Source organism: Loxodonta africana, chromosome 4 (genome assembly GCF_030014295.1).
Source record: "Loxodonta africana isolate mLoxAfr1 chromosome 4, mLoxAfr1.hap2, whole genome shotgun sequence".
NCBI lineage: Eukaryota > Metazoa > Chordata > Mammalia > Proboscidea > Elephantidae > Loxodonta > Loxodonta africana.
Window position 1 is genome coordinate 37,699,292 of NC_087345.1, and position 24,183 is coordinate 37,723,474.

The 24,183-nt window shown below is 43.2% G+C and overlaps 1 protein-coding gene across 2 annotated transcripts in view; it reads right to left on the reverse strand.

Annotated features, from left to right (window-relative positions):
• The window catches only part of PLXNC1 (plexin C1), a 171,759-nt gene that overhangs the window by 103,937 nt on the left and 43,639 nt on the right, over positions 1-24,183 (reverse strand). For both annotated transcript variants that reach the window (XM_023559712.2, XM_003405262.4), the window contains 2 exons: positions 23,756-23,890; positions 19,489-19,589 (listed from right to left, as the gene is read on the reverse strand). In XM_023559712.2, coding sequence (XP_023415480.1) covers positions 19,489-19,589; positions 23,756-23,890 — 236 coding nt within the window. The remainder of the gene's footprint in view (positions 1-19,488; positions 19,590-23,755; positions 23,891-24,183) is intronic.

The window sequence follows — 24,183 nt, forward strand, 5'->3', positions numbered from 1 at the left end:
ATCGACTTTTAAATTTATTATTACAGTATTGTATTTATATACTATTCTTCTTTTTTTTTTAATGGGCACGGTTTAAATTATTAATTGTTTTCATGCCAACATAAAGAACAGGGAGACCGACCTCTGAAAAGTAGCTGAAGTTTTCAGGCAGGTGAAATAAATGCCAATGGGCTGGGCTGGGCTGGAGACCTTGAGAATCTGACACTATGAGGCTAGAATCTCGAAGCAAAAATTTACCACTTATTCAACCTTGAAATAGAAACTCAGAACTCAGAAATGGAGCGTCTACTTCCTGCCACTTGAATTTCATCATCCTCTCCAAACTCATCCTTAATTAATTGTGGGTTGATGAGTCCATCTCACCATCTAGATGGCAAGCTCCTAAGGTCACAGATCCCTAATCCAATTGCTCACGAAGAACAGACAGACCCTGAAGGAATCTGATAACTAAATATCAGGTAATTGGCTTCAACGAGGGGGTTAGTGTGACCTATTCTAAAGATCTTACACTGATATCACAAAACTTTTAACAGGGAAACAATCCCGCCTCTCTCGTGGGGGGCAGAAGACCGCCTACAAGCTGAGGAAGGGTTTTGCTGTAAGAGCATACCAAGGTCTTTTGCTAAGTGACTTGAGACAGATGTCTGCATTTTTAGGAAAGAAACAGAGCCCAAAGGAGGGGCCAGGTGGTCTCCAGAATCACGGGACTTTCATAACAATTGTCAGCCCACGAGATAAAGAAAACGAACTCTACTGAGTAGACGAGAATGGGAAATCACGGTGACAAACTAAACTCTAAACTAAAGGCCTCCAGAGTCAGGAGAGGGGAATGCCAAAACACAAGACCAAAACAAGATGCTGGGAAAGCTGAAAACCTGGATCTTCATCAGTGGAACTGAAAGTCAATCAACTGGATGAAATTATGCTAATAACAGACAATTTAGAAGATATTTTTTTTTAACAGCTAAAACATCTAACGTGCCAGGCAGTGTTCTTTCACATGATTTATTTCATTTACTCTTCACAACAAGGCTGTGAAATAGGTACAAGAATGGTTCAAACCCCACAAATGGGGGAAACAGAGACATAGAAGGCTCCTCTTGTGTTCCCTAGGTCACAGAGTTAGTAACTACAGGAGATGAGATACAAAACCAGGAAGTCTAGCTTTAAAAATCCACGGTCTTATCTACTACCTTAGACTGCCGCTGACAAGAGGTAACATTTACTGAGCTTTTCCCATGGGCCAGGCACTGTACCCCGTCCTAACATGCTTTCCATATCCTAACTCATTAATCCTCACAACCACCTCATGAAGTAGGTACTATTGTTACCATCCTCACTTTAGAGATGGGGAAACTGAGATATAAACCAAACCAAAACCAAACCCATTGCCACCGAATCAACTTTGACTCAGAGCAACCCTACAGAACAGAGTAGAACTACATCATAGGGTTTCCAAGGCTGAAATCTTTATGGAAACAGAGTGCCATATCTTTCTACTGTGGAGAGGTTGGTGGGTTAAGCAGCCAAGCACTTAACCACTGTGCCACCAGGGCTCCTCAAACTGAGGTATAAAAAAGAGAACCAAACCCAGTGCCGTTGAGTCGACTGTGATTCATAGCGACCCTATAGGACAGAGTAGAACTGCCCCATAGAGTTTCCAAGGAGCACCTGGCAGATTCGAACTGCCCACCCTTTGGTTAGCAGCCGTAGCACTTAACCACTACGCCACCAGGGTTTCCAACTGAGGTACAGAGAAGTTAAATAGCAGGATGTTAAATCCCAGCAGTCTGGCCCTAGCATCTCTACCCTTATGACTATGGCCAGTTGCCCACAATTTTCAAAGCTTTCTAGGATAGCGGTATCTTCAATGCCTAGATAACGACAAATAGGTCCCCCACAGCACAGGCCACATAGGAAAATATAGTTTATTCTATTTCTAAGAACTTCTCAAAGTGTGTTCCTTGGGTTGTTTTGGGTGTCGGTATTAAAGTAGGGTTCTTGTGCCAAGAAGTTTGGAAAACACAAATTAAGTAAAATTAAACAAGTTTCTCTGTTGCAGGACATCATGCTGATGATGTGCTTTGTGACTTGCCAAGATAAGAACAAATGACACAATGTCTTCCAACTTTTTTTTTTAAGGATGTTCTGAGAGATTAGAAGTTCTAGTCACACACATCGAAAAATACTGCTTTGTCTTGGTTAATGAATGAAAGTCCACGTGGCAGATTGAGTTAGAAAACTTTGGGCCTTTTTGGCTCTTGTTCTCAATGCTCACACTCAACTGATTATGACCTATTAATTCTAAGCATAGCTCTAAGCTACGCTCTGCATTCCATCTTTGTCCATCACCTCTCACCCAGGCTACTGCCACAGCCTCCCAGCTGGTCTTCCTCCTTTCCATCGCCAGTTCCTTCAGTCAACCTCCATGCTGACATCTAGGTCATTCTCAAGCACAGAGCTATCGTGTCACTCCCCTCCTTCAGAATCTTAACAGCTCTTTTTCATCTACACCAAACTCCTCTGCCTACAAGTAGGTCTTTTCATGACCTGGAACCTACAATACGTTTTCACACTCATCTCTTTACCCTGATACTTTATGATCTAGCTCCTGGATTCCTCTCCAAACTTATCCTTAATTAATTGTGGGATGATGAGTCCATCTCACTGGCTAGACTGCAAGCTCCTAACATCATACATCCTGGATGTCTACACAGAGCCTAGTAGAGGACAGGCATTTCATAAACTCTTACAATGCTCACATGCTAGGCTCTCCCTCCCACTTGCTGCTACCACTGCCTGGAATGCCCTAGGACCTTCAACTCTTGATGAAATTGTATTCCTTCTTCAAGGGCTGGTTCAGTGTAACCTCCTCCATGATGTCTGCACAGCCTCCAGGCAAAGGTGGTCACTCCCTCTTTGGGGCACCCATGGCACCTAACATACACCCCTAGTATATTCAGCACACTGCCTTAGTTGCCAATTGCCTACCTCTCTGACTAAGCTGTAAGTCCCACGAGGGAAAGGCCCATCTCATTCACCTTGGTACCTCCAGGGCCTAGGACCGTACCTAGTATTCATTCTACAAATATGTGCTGAGAGCCCACCGTGCGCCAAACACTGCACTGGGGCCCTGGGGAGACATTGATGTACAAGCCAGTTAAGGCTCCTCTCTTAATAAACTTACATTCCAAGGAGGCATAGACAAAAACCAAATAAGCAGACAATTATTCAAAATAATTCTAAATTGAGGTAAGCCTTCTGCAGAAACCAAAGGCATAGGACCGAGAGATTTACTTTACACAAGGCTGGTCAAGAAAGGCAACATTTCATCTCGGAGCTCAAGAATGAGAAAAATCTAGCTATGTCAAGAGTAGGGGGAAGAACATTCCAGGCAGAGGGAACAGCACGTGCAAAGAACTTAAAGCTTCATTTTTGTAAGGAACTGACTGAAGACCAGCATGGTTTGACTTAGTGAAAAAAGGGAAGAGTGCGCCTGCCACTTACAAGCTGGTGACCTTGGGCAACCTATGTACCCTCTCTGTGTCTCAGTTCTCCACCTGAATAACTGCAGAAATTAACAGCTTCCACCTCATGAAGCTGTTACAAAAATAATTCTATTTAAAGTATTTACAATAATGCCCCAATAAATATTAGTTGATGTTGTTGTTATTGTTATCATCATTGCATGGGCAAGTGAAACAGAGAATTTAGGCAATAACTTGAATGACATAAGCCAAACAATTAGGGCAATAAAGTTAACCAGATTTCCCATTTGCATTGCTCACACACACCAGGTCAACATCCAGTGTGCCTTTTCTATCTAAGGTGATAGACATAGCTTCTTTGAAGATTCTTAAATACAACCCTCCTTTCCCCCAAGACTACAGGGTTCTTTGAGGTCTCTCTATGCCTTGAACACCAGCTATTAGGTGACTTCCCATGGTGTATTGAAATTATTCTTTCAGTGCCTGCTTCCCACACGAACCTGCAAGCTTCTCCGGGCAGAGCTCATTCATCTTTGTTTCCCCAGGGCCTAGTACGGGGCCTGGCCCATGGATGGGATTCAACAAAAGCTAGCTGAATTGGATTAGGAATTAAATTTTAAAGTGACTAAATTCTTGTCTATGTCTCTATGATACCAGCGTCTAAGTTGTTTCATTAATTTTTGTTCACTGGGTTGGCTTATTAACCAGCATGGTGGAAAACTAGCCTTTGTCTTGAAACTTTGAGCTATTTAACACACATATAAAACACATTTGCAGATTGAAACACTCACACAAAAGGGATTTGTGGCCTTCACCCCATGTGGTTCTTTTGTGGGTGATGACTGTACTAAAAGTTGGTGTTTTTATTTCCAAATGTAAAACATGAACTGAAGAACTTAGGGGAGGCATTTTTTTTTTTTAAACCCAGGTGGCGTGGAAATGAAAATAGGAAAATGATGCCTCTTGAGCGAGGATAATCCCACGTATTCCCTGTGTAACTGAGGGCAGGTTCCTTAGCCTCCCTGAGTCTCAGTACCCCACCAGTAAACAGGCGGCAATAATACGAAAACCCCATCTTCCCAAGAGCAATATTAAATCCCACACTTGGCATGGCAGAAATGGTGCACTCTCGATACAACAGAATAATAGCATTCAGAGTTGAACATTACAAAAGCAATAAGGAAAGACTAGAAGGAAGGCTTGGAATGAAGATCTGAACACTGTGTTTGAATGTGGAGGAGTTATTGGGAACAGGACGAATACTAGGTCACAAAGACAAGTGAAAACATTTGAGGAATTTTATAAAAGCCAATCAATACATACTTATGAAAGTGCACTCTGGCTGAGATAAGGTCATTCCAAAAAAAAAAAAATCTATTCCATTAAAACTTACATTTACCTAAAGGGGTGTTCCTAAGGGTACTTGTTCCAAGTCAGAGAACATCAATTAAAGAGATGGTGCAGATAAGTACTTTGGATGCTGAGGTCTGAGGACCTCAGCTCCTGACTCCACCAAACAAAAACTGGCTTCTGAGCAAGGTGGCCATTCTCCTTGCTTGGACCATCGTCAAATGTCTGGGACGCCAAGGGTGGAGCTGTACCTCTTAATATTCTTATCCCTTCTCCACTTTCTGCTTTAAAAAAGAGTGGGATTTATTTGCAGCTCCCCAAACAGCTGATAAAGGGATGAAGAACCAGCAGGGTTCACCCAAGACTCCTCCAATGTGAAAAGGCTTCCAAACCCCTTCCAGCATCCTCGGTAACCCAGACACTCGGTCTCAGCCTTTGTCTGGGTAACTCGGTCATGCCCTGAGGCCCAAATAACATATTCCTCTTTGCTTCCCACTGCTTCCACCCCACAGACAGTTGTCCTACTTGCTTCTACAAAATTAGTTGGCACAATGGGATCCTCGCACAAGAAGGAGGGGTCACCCCCAAATCCCATTAGTATCATTACTGCTGTCATTAGAGCCGCACTGGACCATAAAAGAGTGTCACTGCACAGCCTTCAAGCTTGAGACCTGCACAAGGACAAATCATGGGTTAGGAGGAAAGAATGGACGAGTGCAGAGTTAGAACTTCGGTCCCAAACTGCCTTCTCAACCACTCACAATCTGTAAAGGAGGACAGCTCCAAAGCTGGACATGTCCCTTCAGGTCTCAGATGTCATGTCTTGGACATCATCTTCTCACTAAGGCCTTCCGTGACCACACTATTTAAAATTGTAACCTCCCCTGCCTTCAACCAGCACTCCCCTACCGCTTCTTTGTTTTATTTTTCTTTATAACATTGACCGCTTCTGATATGCCCTCCATTTCCTTATTCATTTTTGCATTGTCGATCTTTCCTCAATAGAATGACCTCCATGTGGGCAAGGATTTGGGTTTGTGTAGTTCAGTGCTGGAGCCCTGGTGACACAATGGTTAAGAGCTTGCTTGCTAACCAAGTAGCTGGCAGTACGAGTCTACCAGCTGCTCCTTGGAAAACCTACGGGGCAGTTCTACTCTGTCCTATGGGTCCCTATGAGTCAGAATGAACTCGATGGAAACAGTTTTTTTTGTTGTTGTTGCTTATTTTAGTTCACTGCTAGTGCTTAGAACTGTGTCTGACACATATTGTTGTTGTTGTGGTTAGCTGCTGTGGAGTCAAACCCTGACTCATGGTGACCCCATGCACAATAGAATGAAATGCTGCCCTATCCTGTGCCATGATCTGTTGTGGATTGGACTGTTGTGATGCATAGGGCTTTCACTGGATAATTTTCAGAAGTAGATCACCAGGCCTTTCTTCCTAGTCTTAATCTGGGAGCTCCACTGAAACCAGCTCAGCATCATAGCAACATGCAAGCCTCCACTGACACACAGGTGATGGCTGCACATGAAGTGCATTGGCTGGAAATTAAACCCAAGTCTCCCTCACGGAAGGCAGAATTTCTACTACTAAACTACAATGACCCCTCCTAACATATATGAGACGGTCAGTAAATATCTGCTAAATGAATGAGTCAGTACTTAAGCTTTCAAGGTGGCAGTTTCTATAACTAAGGTCAGCCTGAGTTCTATCACCTTTTTCTGCATATCAGTCATGCACAAAGGGCCATTTGTTCCAGGCTCTCTCCTCTCCTCCCACTGCCATAAGAGATAATGTTTTCTTCTTGTTTCTCTTCCCTTTCACTAGAAAGGAGGCTCAGTGGTAGGGAAATATACTGGCTTGGGAATTAGAACTAAGCCTAGACTTGAATCCTGGTTCAACTACTTGTGCAACCTATGATAGACAGAATAATGGTACCCCAAAGATGTCCACATCTTAATCCCCAGGACCTTTGAATGTGTTATATTACATGGCAAATGGGATTTTGCAGATTTGATTAAATTAAAGATCTTGGGATAGGGAGATTATCCTGGATTATCCAGAAAGACTCAATGTAATTACAAGGGTCCTTTGAGTGAAGGAGGAGACAGAGTCAGCGCCAGGGAAGGAGATGTGACAATGGAAGCTGGAGTCAAGAGTCAATGAGATTTGAAGATGCTACACTGCTGGCTTTGAAGATGGAGAAAGGGGTCATTAGCCAAGGAATATAGACAGCCTCTAGAAGCTGGAAAAGGCAAGGGAATAGAATCTGCCATGAAGCCTTCAGAAAAACACAGTCCTGCTAACATTTTGATTTTAATCTAGTGAAACCCATTTCTGACTTGTGACTCCCAGAATTGTAAGATAATAAATTTATGTTGCTTTAAGCCACTAATCCTGGGGGAATTTGTTATAGCAGCAACAGGAAACTAATAAAGAAACTAAGCCTGTTTTCTTGTCTATAAAGTGGAGATTGTTATAGTACTAACTTTGTAGGGTACCAACTAAAACAACCAAGCCGGTTGCCATTGAGTCGATTGTGACTCATAGTGATCCTATAGGACAGAGTAGAACTGTCCTGTGGTGTTTCCAAAGAGCAGCTGGTATGTTTGATAGGATACCAGGAGGACTAAATGGAACATGGCATAGAATACGCAGGACACTGTGCTTGGAGTGGGGCCCTGGTGGCTCAATAGTTAAGAGTTCGGCTACTAACCAAAAGGTCGGCAGTTCTACCGTGGTCTCGGGGAACATCTAGCTCAATTGGCATAACATAGTTTATAAAGAAAATATTCTACATTCTACTTTGGTGAGTAGCATTTGGGGTCTTAAAAGCCTGTGAGTGGCCATCTAAGATACTCCACTGGTCTCACCCCTTCAGAAGCAAGGAAAACTGACAAAAACTAAAGACACAAGGGAAAGATTAGTCCAAAGCACCTATGGACCACATCTACCATGGCCTTCACCAGACTGAGGCCAGTACAACTAGATGGTGCCTGGCTACCACCACTGACTGCTCTGATAGCGATCACAATAGAGGGTCCCGGCGAGAGCTGGAGAAAATTTAGAACAAAATTCTAACTCACAAAAAAAGACCAGGCTTACTGCCCTGACAGAGACTGGAGAAATCCTAAGAGTATTGCCCCTGGATACTCTTTTAGCTAAGTAATGAAGTCACTCCTGATGTCCACCCTTCATCCAAAGATTAGACAGGCCCATAAAACAAAACGAGACTAAAGGGGCACACCAGCCCAGGCACAAGGACTAGAAGCCTGGAGGGGACAGAAAAGCTGGTAATAGGGAACCCAAAGTCAAGAAGGGAGAATGTTGACATGTCATGGGGTTGTTAACCAATGTCATAAAACCATATGTGTACTATTTAATGAGAAGCAAGTTTGCTCTGTAAACCATCATCTAAAGTACAACTGAAAAAAAAAAAGGTCATCAGTTCAATCCACCAGCTGCTCCTTGGAAACTCTGTGGGGCAGATCTACTCTGTCCTATAGGGTCACTATGAGTCCGAATCAAAACGACGGCAATGGGTGGGTGCTTGGAGCATGACAAGCATATTCTTATCCATCCACGAAGACCCTGTCTCCTGGCCTGGCCTGGAGTCAAGGCAGGCTTCCTGTGGAAGAGACATTGGAACTGTGTTCTGAAGGACAAGTGGTCACACCCTGCTAGGCTTCTCTATTGAAAACCCTCAGTGGCCTTCTCTATTGCATTTTGTCCTCCTCTCACAGGGCAGACGAGACTGAGCAACTCAGGATTTGGAAAAATATGGCTACAGGTTACTGTGCACCATGGATTTGTCTTAGTCAAGTTTTAGGGCAATCACAGTCCTCGGTCTCCTTAGGGTTTAAACATTGGCCTTAAGGAGGATTGAGGTTGGAGTCTCTCTTGGAGGAGAGGGGGAAAGGAGGCCTCAAGGCAAGGAAATGGGATGTACCCACAAGCATATCATTTAACTCTTTTTGTTTGTTTGTTACTCTGGGGCATTGGAGACAATCATGTTTAGGGCTCAGATTTCAGTTTTTCTCTTCCATGTTAAAAATTCCCTTCTCTTACTCCTAACTCTTTAGGAAAGTCCAATAGAAAGTCCAGCTGCAGAGCCCTATTGTCAGACCAAATTGAAAAATGATCTCTTTCATAATCTCATGTGCAGAACAGCCTAATAGCAACATGAAGACCTATAAGCAGCTGCTTTAAGGTCTTCCAACCATCAATGTGGAAGAAATATGCAGAATATGGGGACGAAGAAATGTTAAATTTATGCAAATAATTGATGGGTTATACATGTAGCATTAGCATTCATAAGGACTTTGTTCCTACCATGTGCAGGGTGGATCATTAAGGGGCAGGTCAATAAAGACAAGTATGGCCTTTCCTACATGGCATGGCCCGTTTCCTAAGGAAGGCCCAGCCCTGGTTGGCAGAGGTGGCTATAGGCGCACAAAATTTGGAGAAATAGCTGCCAAGTAGATGACTCAGGAAGAGATGTGAGATAAACTCACTCTTTCCCAAAATATCCCAGAGGAGAGTGACCTTGGGAAGGAGTGGGAGTAGGGGGTAGGGTACAACTATGCTTGGATTAAAGCAGCTCATCTTTACACTGCCATCAGGATCATCTTTTCCAAACAAATATGATCACGTCAGTCCCCTACATAAAACTTTTCATGGGTCCCCAGCAAAATCAAACCCATTGCCGTCAAATCAATTCTGACACACAGTAACTCTACAGAACAGAGTAGAACCTTCCTGTAGGGCTTCCAAGGCTGTTATCTTTACGGGGAAATCCTGGTGGCGTAGTGATTAAGAGCTATGGCTATTAACCGAAAGACTGGCAGTTCAAATCCACCAGGTGCTCCTTGGAAGCCCTACGGGGAAGTTCTACTCTGTCCTATAGGGTTGCTATTAGTCAGAACTGACTCTTCAAATCCACCAGGTGCTCCTTGGAAGCCCTACGGGGAAGTTCTACTCTGTCCTATAGGGTTGCTATTAGTCAGAACTGACTCTTGTACTACGGGCTTTTTTTTTTTTTTTTTTTTTTAATCTTTATGGAAGCAGTCTCCTGCAGAGTGGCTGGTGGGTCTGAACCACCAATCTTTCAGTTAACAGCCAAGCGCTTACCCAGTGAGCCACCAGGGCTTCCAGAGCTCCCAGCACCCACCAAATAAAGTCCAAAGTCAAAGCCCTTCACATTCTGGTTCTACCCATCTATTTCCCTCCTTCTAGAGCCAGTGCTCTATGATATAATTCAGTCTGGCCCTCCCTAAACAGACCTCCGCTGATTCTTCACCTTGAAATGCCTTGTCCACTGGGCTCCTATCTGCTCTTCTTCCCTTGGTATAATTCCTCTCAGGCTCCAAGGTCTAATTTGAATGCCATCTCCTCTGTAAGCCTTTCCCAATTCCAGAGACAACTAATGGCTCGCTCCTCTGGGTTCCCACCATAATAATCGCTAACATTACTTTAGTGTTTATTAGGAGCCAAGCACTGTGTCTAAGACTTTACATGCATTATCTCATTGAATCCTCTCCACAACCCAATTTCGCACTTTTATTAACCCTGCTTTAGAGAAGAGTAGATTTGGCACAGAGAAGATGAGACTCTTGCAGGTCACACAAAAGTCTGGATTTGATCCCAAGCAAGCTGCCTCCAGAACCCAAGCTCTCTCTTCTTGTGACAGATTGCTCATGCCGCCAAGGTGGAAGTCCACCTGCTAATACATCCCAAACAAGCTACCCCTCCAACATTCCTGTTCAGTAAACGATGTCTCTGTCCACCTGGTCATGCAAGCCAGATGCCTGGGCTCCTTCCCGTATAATCTCAACACCAAAGTCACCTCATTCCTGGTAAAAGAGCAACCACTCACCTCTCTGCACTCTCTGAGACTCAGCTGTGGCATCTTTCGGAGCCCTTCGCCATCACATTTAGGTCCTCATCCTGAAGGCTCCAACCTAGTGCCTGGCCCTAGAGCCTAGGATACAGTAAGAATCCAGCATATGTTTGGCTACCACGTCTTTATTTTCTTTGTGAGGCCTGAGATCAAGGGAGAAAGAATACATCTTCCAGAAAAACAGCGGCCACCTTGATATTTTATTTTTCATTTTATGGCCCTATTTTTAGTGGGTCAGCCTCAAGGAAGAATTTAATTAATCACCAAGTCTCACCAATTCTATCTTCCAAACAGCTCTTAAATCCACCCACTTCTTTCCATCTCCACTACTGTTACTCTAATTCGGTCCCCAGCCTCTTGCTGGTTTACAACCACCTTCTAACTAATCTGCCGGCTTCCAGTGGGGTCCCCTGCACTTCATTCTGCATCCCAGAGGGCTTGTTCTAAAACACACATCTGATCTGCTCACTATCCTAACAAAAGCCCTGCAACAGCTTTCCAATAGCCTCCCTACAAAGTCTACATTCTTTAGCATGGCTCATAAGACCCTTCCTCATCTGCCCCTGCTACCAAGCCACCCGTCTCCCCCAACACTCTTCTGCTGCACTGTACATGCCATCACTCCATCCATGCTGAGTGTTGGGCCATGGTCTCCTATAGTTATTTGCTCAGCTTCTTCTGCCTCCTCTTTACCAAGCCTTCCATGACCTTTGAAGTTTGGATTAAGTGTTTTTTCATGTGTCCCCATGGAATTCAATACTTCCTCTGAGCTAGCCTTTGTTGTTGTTAGCTGCTGTCGTGTCTCCCCCTGGCTCATGGTGACCCCATGCACAACAGGATTGAATCTTTGTGATCCATAGGAATTTTTAAGCTGATTTTTGGAAGTAGATCCCACATCTTTCTTCCCAGTCCGTCTTAGTCTGGAAGGGCCACTGAAATCTGTTTAGCATCACAGGAACATGCAAGCCTCCACTGACAGATGGGAAATGACTGTGCTTGAGGTGCACTGGCCAGGAATTGAACCCAAGTCTCCCGCATGGAAGGCGAGAATTCTATCTCTGAACTACCACTGCTCCCCTGGTAGCCCTTATTACACTCTATTTCACTCACTTCTTTACTTACTAGTAGATTGAATTATCGTTCCCAGTTCTTCATTGCTTCAGTCCTAGAATTACATTCACACCCTTTGCCATGTCACTTTATAGTGCCTCCCACCAGAGCAGGTGAAACATGTTTCCCCACCCCACTGTTGGTTGGCTTGGCTATGTGGCTTGCTTTGCCAATGAAATACCAGCAAACGTAGTGTGAACAGAGGCTTTGAATGTGTTCCATAGTTTAGCTTGGTCTCTCGTGCTTCTGCTCTTCCTTGAGAAAAGGATGTGCAGGATGTGAAGCCAACCTGAGCTCAACATGCAGCTTCACACAGAGACTCCCCAGCTGACAGGTAGACCCATGAGCAAAAAAATAAATATAAGTAAACACCCATTCTTGTAAGCCATAAAAATTTGGAGGTTGTTTGTTATACAATATCACAGGAACAGAAACCTGACTGATATGCTGGCCTATATCCTTCACTAGATTACAAGCTTCACGTAGGCAAGAAATTACTGTATCCCTAGCACCTTGCCTAGGGCTTAGCACATTGTAGGTGTTCAATGGAGTCCTTGGGAAGTGCAAACTGTTAATGTATTCAGCTGCTAACTGAAAGGTTGGAGGTTCGAGTCCACCCAGATGTGCCTTGGAAGAAACACCTGGCAATCTACTTTTGAAAAAACCAGCCATTGAAAGCTCTATGGAGAACAGTTGCACTCTGACACACATAGGGTAGCAATGAGTCGGAATCAATTCTACAGCAACTGGTTAAGTGCTCAGTAAATGTTTGTTGATTGGATTTATACAGAATGAATTAATGTTGGCCGTTGACGGGTCTGCCTCCCTAGTTAGCATGACAATTCCTTCAGGCCAAGAATGGCATCTGATTTTTCTCAACAGCACCTGGCTATCTCGCTTCCCACATTGGGCTCTTGGTAAGCACTCAATAAATATTTGTTGAAATTTATTTAATTCAATTTTGTGGGCTGGCTTGTGAATCGATCCTTAATTTATGACACTGTTTCTATGGGAAAATGCACTCTGGGTGCCAAACAAAATTGCAAATGAACTTTTGGAACCTCACCCGTTCATTGGTTCAGGATTGCCAGTTTTGTGGAAATCCATAACTGAACACATGTGCTATGCTTCGCAATACAGGAAAAACTGAGAAACTCCTTCCAAACCCAAGATATTCAGCCTGCAAAAATTCACTTTCCACCCACACAGACAAATTCAGCACAGGTTGGATCTGAGGTTCCTACAATAAAATACTAGACTTTTTAGAGCTCATTGTTTATCTAATTGCTTTTTATCTGCTTATACTAGATGCTTATTCTTAACGCCCGATAAAAAGGAAGTTCAGATAATTTTCTTGCCTCCCCCCACCCCATCCACTTTCTAGAAATGTATGCAAGGAAGCTCAACCTTCTCAACAGAGAAAATAAATTATTTTTCTAAATAAATCTGTGACATTTAGAATAAACACAGTGGGATGCTCTACAGTTATAAGAAAACGTCCCCCTTTAGAATCCCTAATTTTGAATGGTACTTGGAGCTTAACAGGACTCACAGATCTGAGGCTTAGTTTCATTTCATCTTAGGCCAGAATCAAGCCAGTTTCAAACCAAGTGATCTGACATGGCTATGAAGGGCCATCAGTCCACAACTCTGGAATGTTCTATCATACTTAAGGCACAAGTCTCAACCAGCCACTGGTAGAGTTTCCTACTCAATCTACTCCATGCATTTAACGTATGCTTTTTAAACACTATCTATGTGCCAGGGACTGTTCTAGACTCTGGGAATACAGTAATGAACAAGACAGACAAAGTCCCTCTTCTCGTGGAACTTACATTTTACTAAAGGGGGAGGCAGAGAAATAAGATTATTTCAGATAGTGATGGGGCCATGAAGAAAATAAATCAATGATATCATTGTGAGTGAGGTGGGAACTACTTGAAAATGGGTAGTCAGGTGGAGACGTGTGTGCTAGGACCTGATGGACAAGAGAGAGCCAGCCATGAAAAGACCCACGGAAGAATATTCTAGACTGAGGGAACAACAAGAACAAAGGCCCTGAGGCAGGAAAAAGCTTGGCATATTCTTAAGTCAGAAAGAACACCAGTGTGGCTGGAGTAGAGTGAACGAGGGACAGAGTGTCATGAAATGGGATCACAGAAGTAGTGAAGGGCTAGATTGTATAAAACTTTGTATGTCCCGACAAATGGAAGGCCACTGGAAGTTTTTAAGCTGAGGAGTGACTTGATCTGATTTAGATTTGTAAAGGATCACTCTTTTTGGATCCAGGTGGGGCAGGGGTGAGGAAGCAAGAGCAGAATCTGGGGAGACAGTTAATAGGTGTTTGTAAAAGGCCTCACTATACCCTCCGGAACTCACAGCCAGTCATCTATAAAAACCCCAGTGTTCTCAACCTCTTCTCTGGTTGTCGTTTCCTCTTCTTGCTTTTACTGAAACCTAGTCCTCTCCCTTTGTGGATCATAACAAGTTATTAATAACATTTCAAAGAATAGGAATCCCAGAACACTTAATTGTGCTCATGAGGAACCTATGCATAGATCAAGAGGCAGTCTTTTGAACAGAACAAGGGGGTACTGTGTGGTTTAAAGTCAGGAAAGGTGTGCACCAGGGTTGTATCCTTTAATCATACCTCTTCAATCTGTATGCTGAGCAATTAATTTGAGAAGCTGGACCATATGAAGAAGAATGGGGCATCAGGATTGGAGGAAGACTCATTAACAATCCGTGTTATGCAAATGACACAACCTAGCTTGCTGAAAGTGAAGGGGACTTGAAGCACTTACTGATGAAGATCAAAGACCACAGACTACAGTATGGATTATGCCTCAACATAAAGAAAACAAAAATCTTCACAACTGGACGAATAAACAATGTCATTATAAATGAAGAAAAGATTGAAGTTATCAAGGATTTCATTTTACTTGGCTCCACAATCAACACCCATGGAAGCAGCAGTCAAGAAATCAAACAACGCACTACACTGGGCAAATCTGCTACAAAGGACTCTTTAAAGCGTTAAAAAACAAAGATGTCACCTTGAAGACAAAGGTGCTCCTGACCCAAGTCATGGCGTTTTCAATTGCCTCATATGCATGTGAAAGCTGGACGATGAATAAGGAAGACAGAAGAAGAATTGATGCCTTTGAATTATGGTGCTGGCCAAGAATATTGAATATACCATGGACTGCCAAAAGAACAAATCTGTCTTGGAAGAAGTACAGCCAGAACGCTCCTTAGAAGCAAGGATGGCAAGACTACGTCTCACATACTTTGGAGAAGGACATCATGCTTGGTAAAGTAGAAGGTCAGAGAGAAAGAGGAAGACCCTCAACGAGATGGACTGACACAGTGGCTTTTTATGGGCTAAAGCACAGCAAAGATTGTGAGGATGGTGCAGGACCAGGCAGTGTTTCGTTCTTTTGCACCCAGTGTTGCTATGAGTCGGAGCTGACCCGATGGCACCTAACAACAACTACAACAGTCCTCTCCCCTGAGGACGCAGCTTCCCTTTCAAGGGCTGACTGCTTCCTCTCCCCATCACAGATGTCCTGCTTGTGTCTTACTGCTTCTTCTGGATGATTCTTCTTCTCTCTTTTCAAAGCCCCCCAGCTTTGAAGTTCATGCCGCTAGATTACACTACCCAGCAATCCTCCTTGTTGTCATCATCTCCAGACGTCCTGATCACTTACCCTCATCTTGACTATTGACCTCCTCACTCTCTCCAACACTGCTCTTATCATTGTTCTTGGTGACTTCAATCTCCACAGAGATGATTAATCAATCTAATCCTCTGACACCTCAGTCCCTTGACCTTCTTTCTGCCAATGATCTTGTCCTCCATCCTAATTCTGAGACACAATCAAACCCTAGACCTTGTCATTACCAATAACTCCACTCCGCCCATGATCTCAATTTCAAGTCCCCACTACCTCCCGCCTTTCCAGTTCCCCAGCTCTAACAATTCTTAAACCTAACTGCCAACTCCAATGCATTGATTCTACCATCTCTTTGCATCCTCACTTCCTTTGTGTCCCCACTTCCTTCCTCAACCAGCCTAGAGTCCAGGGTCCACTATTAAAATGATCATTAAAGTCAGTCTTGGCATACATCTCAGCTCCTTTGTCCTTCTTTCCCCTCCTGATATATTTCCTTGCGAAGCTCCAAAAAAAAACCAATTACCATCGAGTTGACTCCAACTCATGGCAAACACATGTGTGTCAGAGGAGAACTGTGCTCCATAGGGTTTTCAATGGCTAATTTCTTGAAACTAGGTTTCTAGGCTTTTCTTCCGAGGTACCTCTGGGTAGACTCAAACTTCCAACCTTTTGGTTAGTAGTTGAGTGTGTTAATTCTTTGCACGACCCAAGGGCCCTAGCAAAGTCCCAACTGTGGTTAAATCCAACTCTCCCCTATTCTATGCCTAAACTAACAGAGCTGAACATGGCTTAAGAAAAGCAAAATCATGCTTATTACTCAATTCAAAGGCAAGACCACGAACCTAAGTGGGCCCACTGCAGCCTGGCACTCATTCTTTACTTCTCTAATCGATTCTCTCTCCCACTCTCCTATTTCACACTTCTCTCCTCTCTCTTAAACTTCCAATTCTTCCTCCTCAAGTCTGTGTCTCAAGTCACTGAGAAAGTCATAAACAATATGAAAAGGCATTGCACATCCTTTCACCACCTACTTGGTCCTGGCCCATGTTCTTCACCTTGTCCTCATTACTAAGAATGAACTGCCCATGCTCCTGTCTGAGGCTGCCCTCTCCACTGGCACAGTAGGTCATATTTTCTTTCCCTGCTGAAAGACAACACTCCACAACTCTCTCTTCTCTCCCCTGTATCATCAGTTTCTCCCGCTCTACTGGAAACTTCCCAACAGCACAAAAACACACTGTCATTTCATGCATCTTGAAAAATCAAAACTCTCGGGACTTCACTTTCTCCTCCAGCATCTGCTCCATGTTTCTGCTGTCTTTCTCAGGAAAACTCCTCTAATGAGTTGTCTCTGCTCACTGTCTTCTTCTCTTCCCATTTCCTCTTGTGGCTTCAGCACCACTCCACACAACTGCCTTTGTCACAGTCACCAATGACCACCTGCTAAGTCCAATAATCAATTCCCTTCTCTTTCTTGACCTCCTAGCAGCATCTGGCACAGTGGATCGTTCCCTGCTCCTTGGCTTCCAGGAAACTACTCTCTCCAGTTTTTTCTCTTCCCTTTCTAACTCCTGCCTCCTCATTTCTTTTTCTACTTCCTCTTTATCTCCCTGACCCCTGAACATTGCAGCACTTCAAAGCTCAGTTCTCAAACTTCTTCTCTTCTCAATCTACACTCATTCCCTTGTCTAGTCTTAAGACTTCTTTAAGTACCATCTAAACACTACCATGTCACCCATGTTGGATAGGTTTCGGCAGAGCTTCCAGACTAAGACAGACTAGGAATAATGGCCTGGTGATCTAGTTATGAAAATTAGTCAATGAAAACTCTATTTTCCAATATAGTGCTAGAAGATGAGCCCCCAGGTTAGAAGGCACTATACAATGGAATTAACAATGGACTGAAATATGCCAATGATCATGAAGGTGATACAGGACTGATTAACTTTTCATTATGTTGTACACGGAGTTGCCATGAGTCAGAACTGACTTGATGGGAACTAACAACAACAACAACAACAAACACTACCAAATCCCAATTCATATCACCAGCCTGGACATTACCCGTGAACCCCAGACCTGCACTGACCAATTCAGTAGCTATTACCTACACATGGCTATTTAATCACCACTGTTGGAATCAACTGAACGGCAACTGGTACTATCGCCAAGGAGCCCTGGTGGTATAGTGGTTAATTAAGTTTGGCTACTAACGGAAAGGTCAGTGGTTTGAACCTACCAGCTGCTTTGCAGGAGAAAAAAACCCTGGCAATCTGCTCCCATAAAGATTACAGTTTAGAAAATCCTACGGACCAATTCCACTCTGTCCAATAGGGTCCTATGAGTTGGAATCGACTCGATGGCACACAACAACAACAACCACTATCACCACCACCACCACCATCAGCACCATTACCATCACCATCACCATTATCACCACTGCCACCCTCATCATCACCACCATCATCATCACTACAACTGTTGCTGAATTAACTCCTGCATGTCCAAACCAAAAACCCAGCGCTGTTGAGTCAATTCCGACTCATAGCGACCCTATAGGGCAGAGTAGAACTGCCCTGTAGAGTTTCCAAGGAGCACCTGGTGGATTTGAACTGCCCACCCTTTGGTTAGCAGCCATAGGACTTAACCACTACGCCACGAGGGTCTCCTGTCCTGCATGTAGCACCATAAATAAAGAACCTACATGAATGGACTGGATCTGAAAGATTATGGCAAACCACTTAGTGGGCGTGGAACGATAAAGCGCTTTTCAGGATCAGTTAATTTCTCAAACTCTGGTCTTCAGCAAGTGACAAGAAGAAAACGTTCCTACCCAATTACAATTATTCATGAGAATTTTCCTGGCCCTGCTTCTTTTGTCTGCCAGTGACTCTGATGCAAACAGCCCATAAGGAAGCGCAGCAAAAGGCAAGGGCAATTATGCGTCTTGCTGCCTCTTGGATTTTGACTTCCTCCATGAACTCTTACTTAATTCCATCCCCATATTTTCAGTTTGTTTTCTGAACCTCTTGATTATATTATATTGTATTTCTTCCTCTCCCTTCATTGCACTTGGCTTCCTCCCCTTGCCACGCTCCCCAATTCTCTCTCCAGTCCTCTTTTCTATCCCCAAACTGCCCCTTGTTCAGCCTTCAGCTTCTCTACACCTGATCTGCTCTTTCTTATCCTTTTCACCTTTAAAAACTGAAAGCACCAAACTGACAGACACTGTTAGGTTTTTTTTTTTTTTTTTCTTTTCCTGCCTGAGCTGCAGCTAAGGCTCTCTCCTCCTCGCTTCTATAGCAAGAGCCGGTGTACTGGGTTGCCATGGCAACAGCGAATCCAACCAGGCCCCAGCTACACTAGGAGCTGCTAGGAGCTGCTATGACAAGGAAGCCAATACAAGTCGCCCCCGAGCCTAGATGGGTCATGAACATTGTAATTCAAGACCAGTTTGGGCATATTCTGCCAGTTGACCAAGGTTGTACATCAGGCCCAGGGCCATACCGCCTATTCGGAGACAACACCATCAATAATCAGGCTTCCACAGAATCAATAGAATACATGACATTATAAGAATTCATTTGAAAATTTTCACACATCCCTATTCTTTTCTCTTCTCTGAGGGAGAACCTTTTGCCTCTCTCTTGAGTCTTGGGGAACTCTAGAAAGTAAAAGCAAAACGGACCCTCTTAATGCCACATGTCCCCTCTTCTACCTCCCCCCACCCTCCCCATCCCCCAGATTGCTAAACTCTGTGTGGCCCAGGTCCAACAATTTAGTAGAAATGACATGGCCTGGAATATCTTCGAGAATTAGTTAGGATTACACAATGATATTTTAGTCAGCGAGGAGATCAGTTCCCTCAGGTCACTGAAATGGATTGTTAAGTAGGGCAACAAGTGTTCCCTGTCTGAGACTTTTTGGAAAATGTGAGCTAGTGAGAAACGGGTTCAGGAAATACCTTTGTAGCAAGTGACACCAACCGCAGTGTGGGTCTGCTGCCGTTAAACACTCCGTACAGGATTTATGTTTACTGCAGTTTGCAACACGAATTCTCCTAACCTAAAAGTAAAGATGGTAGTGGTTCAGACAGAATTATAAGCAACACCCAAAAAAACTACAACACCTTATCAGATGAAGAGCCAAAAAGGGCATATTTACCAACTCAAACTCTTAATGCCTCCATAATTACATTGGGCAGTGGTTCTCAAGTTCTAAGGTTTGAAGCAGATGTATCAGAATGATCTGTACATGTTTCCCGACCCTCTGCCACTCTGACTTAGGAAGCCTGGGGGTGGGGCCTAGGAATCTGTATTTTCAAGAGCTCTCTCAGGTGAGTCTGATGTGCAATCAGGTTTCCAATCTGCTAATAATTTCTATAGGGATCAGAGAATCAGGTCACCCGGTTTGCATATAGAAACTGTCAACGTGTGGTTAGTGGTACCTTGGGAGTAAGTATCTGGGGATACAAGAGGTTCTGCCCCAGGAGCGTTAGCATGAAGCTAGCACCAGATGTGGAAACGGGAAGAGGCAGGAAGGCAGTTCTTCTCTGTGCTATAGGGTCACTATGAGTTGGAATGGACTCAACAGCAACAGGTTTTTTGTTTTTACACCTCTGTCAGGGGTGGCTCCGTCACCTCAGCTCCTGGCTTGCTTGATCACACTCCCTCCACTGAAACTGAGAATAAAAGAAACAGGGGAGTACTAAATCACTTCCCTGCCCCTAGAATTGCCTCTTCCAGTTGTCTGGAAACAGCAGCCCACAGAGCTGGCACCCACGCTGGGCAGACTCAGGCATCTGAGGCATTTGGTCACTGAGTCAGAGCCTCAGAGCAGGGTGGTGAGAGGGGCCTGAGCATGGCAGGGCACCTTTTCTGCAGGCAAAGTCACACAGCGGGTAGTAAGGACACTTGTGGAACTCATTACGCCAAGAAGTTGTACACATTAGAAAGTATAAGTAACTTCTTAAAAAGGTTAGGGAAATGTACAGCTCTAGAAGGGGTTTATGAGGAAAATGAGGTATATCCTTCAATTCTAAGCTGACTACAGAGAGGATGACCATGCCCTTCCATTTCACAGCTCTTGATGCTCTGACAGACATACTGGGTAGGCAATGAACCTGAGCCAGAATTAACCAGAATGTGGATACTTCCTTGCAGATCACAAATCGTCTTTTTAAATTCTGGGCAATTTTAATAAGCGTCACATAATCTCTCTAAACTTGTTTCCTAATCTATAAAATGGTGATGGCAGTGCTGACTTCACTGGGATATACAAACATTGTCTGGTACATACTAAATCCTTAAATATTTGGCTATTATTATTATGTGAAAAAAGTGTACTGTGGTCCAATAAACGTATGAAACCATAGACTGAAAAGCTAAAGAAGTTTCCTTAGCACAAGGCTCTGAGACCGTTGGAATATGTTGAACACCGTGACACTCCAGGGAGGGTTATAGTAAGTAACATCTGGTCCTAGGACCACTTTTGCTCAGGACATCTAGTGGAATATGAGTCTCCAGAACATTCTTTGATGACTACTACTCAGTGCATTTAAACATACAAACACGTCATGTTATGTAAAAGAGAGGACATAATAAATAGTGCGTTAGGCCTGCTTCTCTATTTACTAACACACCACAGTGATTATTCCACATCGGCTGACATATCTCCATGTTGTTATTTTTAAAGGCTACATATTGTAACATTCTAAGGATGTTCTATGGGTTAGTTTGACTGTCAGTCTATCCCCAAGAGTTTAGGAAAGGATGTTCTTTGGGTCTTGTCTCTCTAGAGGTTACACTGGGTATGAATTCAGGGACAACAAGAGTCTTACTAATGGGGTTTCGCAGTAATCCTAAATGCAGGATTCGCTGAATCCTAAATGCTCTCCTTAGGACTTCAGGCTTTGAATGATCAGAGCCCAGAACTTTTTACCTTCCAATAAATGAGGACTTGCTGACACTGGTGGCTCTCACATTGATTTCCAGTCTAAGGTCCTGGGCTGGGGGCCCATAAAAGTAGTAATGAGGACTTACGAGTTATTTGCAATATTTCAAAAAGCCAAATGGAAAACATGCACAGATAAGCAAGACTTCAAGTTTCTTTGCTTTTGGCTGGAATTTTATCAGCTCTGTGGGGTAGCACCGTCTGTACCCTGACTGGCAGTTCTGAGATGTGCTTTCATAAGTAAAGCCTGGGAATGGGAATCATTACTTGATACATACAATGTGTTGAGTAGACACAAACCTTTCAAATATGGGATTCCTGGGAAACAAACATAAAAAAAAGTGTTTAAAATAGCGAAGTAAGGTGGCCAAGGTGGCCAAGAAGATTCCGTGTGGGGAGGAGCGGGTTTACCAAGGTACGTAACATTCAGATGTAGCCATCTCAGCGTGTTCATTGTTCAATGGACAAAGGGCAAAGGATATAATACGGCCATTTAAGGAATACCAGAGGCTACAAAATGTTTGCACACCTACTTGTGGCTCTAAAAAACACATGACGTAGACTGATGTTATCATATTCTCCATCAAATGATTGAGAGAAAAAGAATAGAAAATCGGGCTGAGGACCTTGGTTGCATCCATTATATAAGTCTCGGTTATATTCCTTGCACTGTGGATGTTCGAACAGTCCTGCGTCAAAACCACCATGCCGGAATGGCCTGTTTTCACAAATTCGAGATTTGATCTCATTTAGCATAGGCTCTAGCATCAAGGCAGAGTTTAAGTTCTAATTCTGACAAGGCCTAACTTAGGTACAGTCAGTTCTCATTATTTATAGTAGTTATGCTCTACAAAGTCTCCTCGAACACTGAATTAGCAAATACCAAACCATTACTCTTGGGGAAATACAGGGGAGGTCTCTGTGAGCCTCTGGTCACAACACTTTCATAAACCGATCAATACATAACCTTGTTTTGTATGTGTTTCTGTTTAAAGGCACCTTATTCAATATACATTGTTGATTCACAAACATTGAACTCACTACCAATAGCACTGTAACTCATGCCTGAATGAAGTTTGCCTATCACATGCACTTTTTCTGTAAGGCATAAAAACATATCACGGTCTTCTTGTGCACAGGAACACTAGACAGCACTTCAGCACTATGGCTTGGGGGCCACTTTAAGCAGTGCAGTCACCAGTGAAAAGCATAAAAACGGGAAAAACATGGTGCTTAAATAGACCACAAAAAGGACACTTGTTAACAGTAAGAGAGCTGAAACAAGAAGGGAGAGTGCTGCCCTGTTCGACCTTAGCTGTGAATGTGTGCATTGGCAACTTAAATTTCTGGCTGCTCTGGACGTATGCATGCTGCCAAATGACTGCAAAAGCCTCTCGAGTATTGATATTTTGGGGTTACAAATAAATTTTAGTGAGCAGGCAAATTTGCAAATACTATCTGCAAATAATGAGAACTGACTGTATGTCCTTGAGTAAGTTATTTAATCTCTCCAAGTCCTAGAATCTTCATCTATAAAACAAGAGTAACTTCATCTCATTAAATTATTAATATATTTCATTAACGCTGTTTATTATGTACGTGTGTGTGTGTACATATATATATATATATATATACACATATATTCAGACATTATATATCTCGAAAGAGACCATGCTTAGAACAGTCACTAGTACATAGTCAGTAGGGACTCAGTAAAATTAGTTTCCTCTCCCCTTCCCTTGGTAAAAGAACTTTATATAGATGAATAAAATGTAAAAAGGTATTATTTTTTATTTCAGGAAGCAGAAGCAAGAAAAAAAACTAAAACAGCCAGATAAATTAAGAGAGGGAGGGCAAGGGCCATATATTTCCTGGCTCATGAATGTGTATGAGATGGTGGCCTGATATTAACCCCAAATTCCAAGCCCAGTCTCACCGGGTATATTCATAAATCCATCTAACCATTCAGTGCCCACACGACAAATGTGGAAATTCAGTTACCTTGCTGATTACGCGCCCATTTGCAAGCGCACCCACTTCTGAAAAACTTGGCACTGGAAATAGAGCCAATAATAAAATCGTCTAAATAGGCAATATTTTTTGCTTACTTACTGACATACGGTTTTAGTTCCATGCCTGTGCACCGCTATGGGTCTCCTCCAAGCCTGCGGCAGGCCCAAACTCGGTAGCTCAAAGGAAAAGCTTCACTACTGGTTAATGACATCAATTAAACCATTTTTATTCATCAGTCAGAAGCAATAACTACTATTTCCACATACCTCTTTCCCAGCTGTTAGATAGATGTAGCTATTATTCACTGGGTCAGGAACAAGTTTGTAGAAAACAGGTGTTTCTTCTTTAATTTCGTAGATAACCTCTGGACAATTTGAAGTCAAATTCTCAGCAAGAATAACCTGTTTTTTGGTTGTTTTTTCAAAAAGAGAAATAAGATTTCTATTAAATACTTTGAATAGCTGACAGATGGCAAAATTCATAGCTTGATTCTAAAACCACACCCTTTCTTACTCACTAGATATTATTGGCTAAGGTACCATGTTTCTCATTCATCCTCTTGTGCCTTGGTTGCAACAAGGCTGGTAATAACAAGCACAGTAATTCTGCTTTGGTAGGGGACAATGTCACACACACACACAAAAGCCACTCTTCAAATGCTGGGGCAGTAGTCTCACCTGTGGAAGCTCACTGT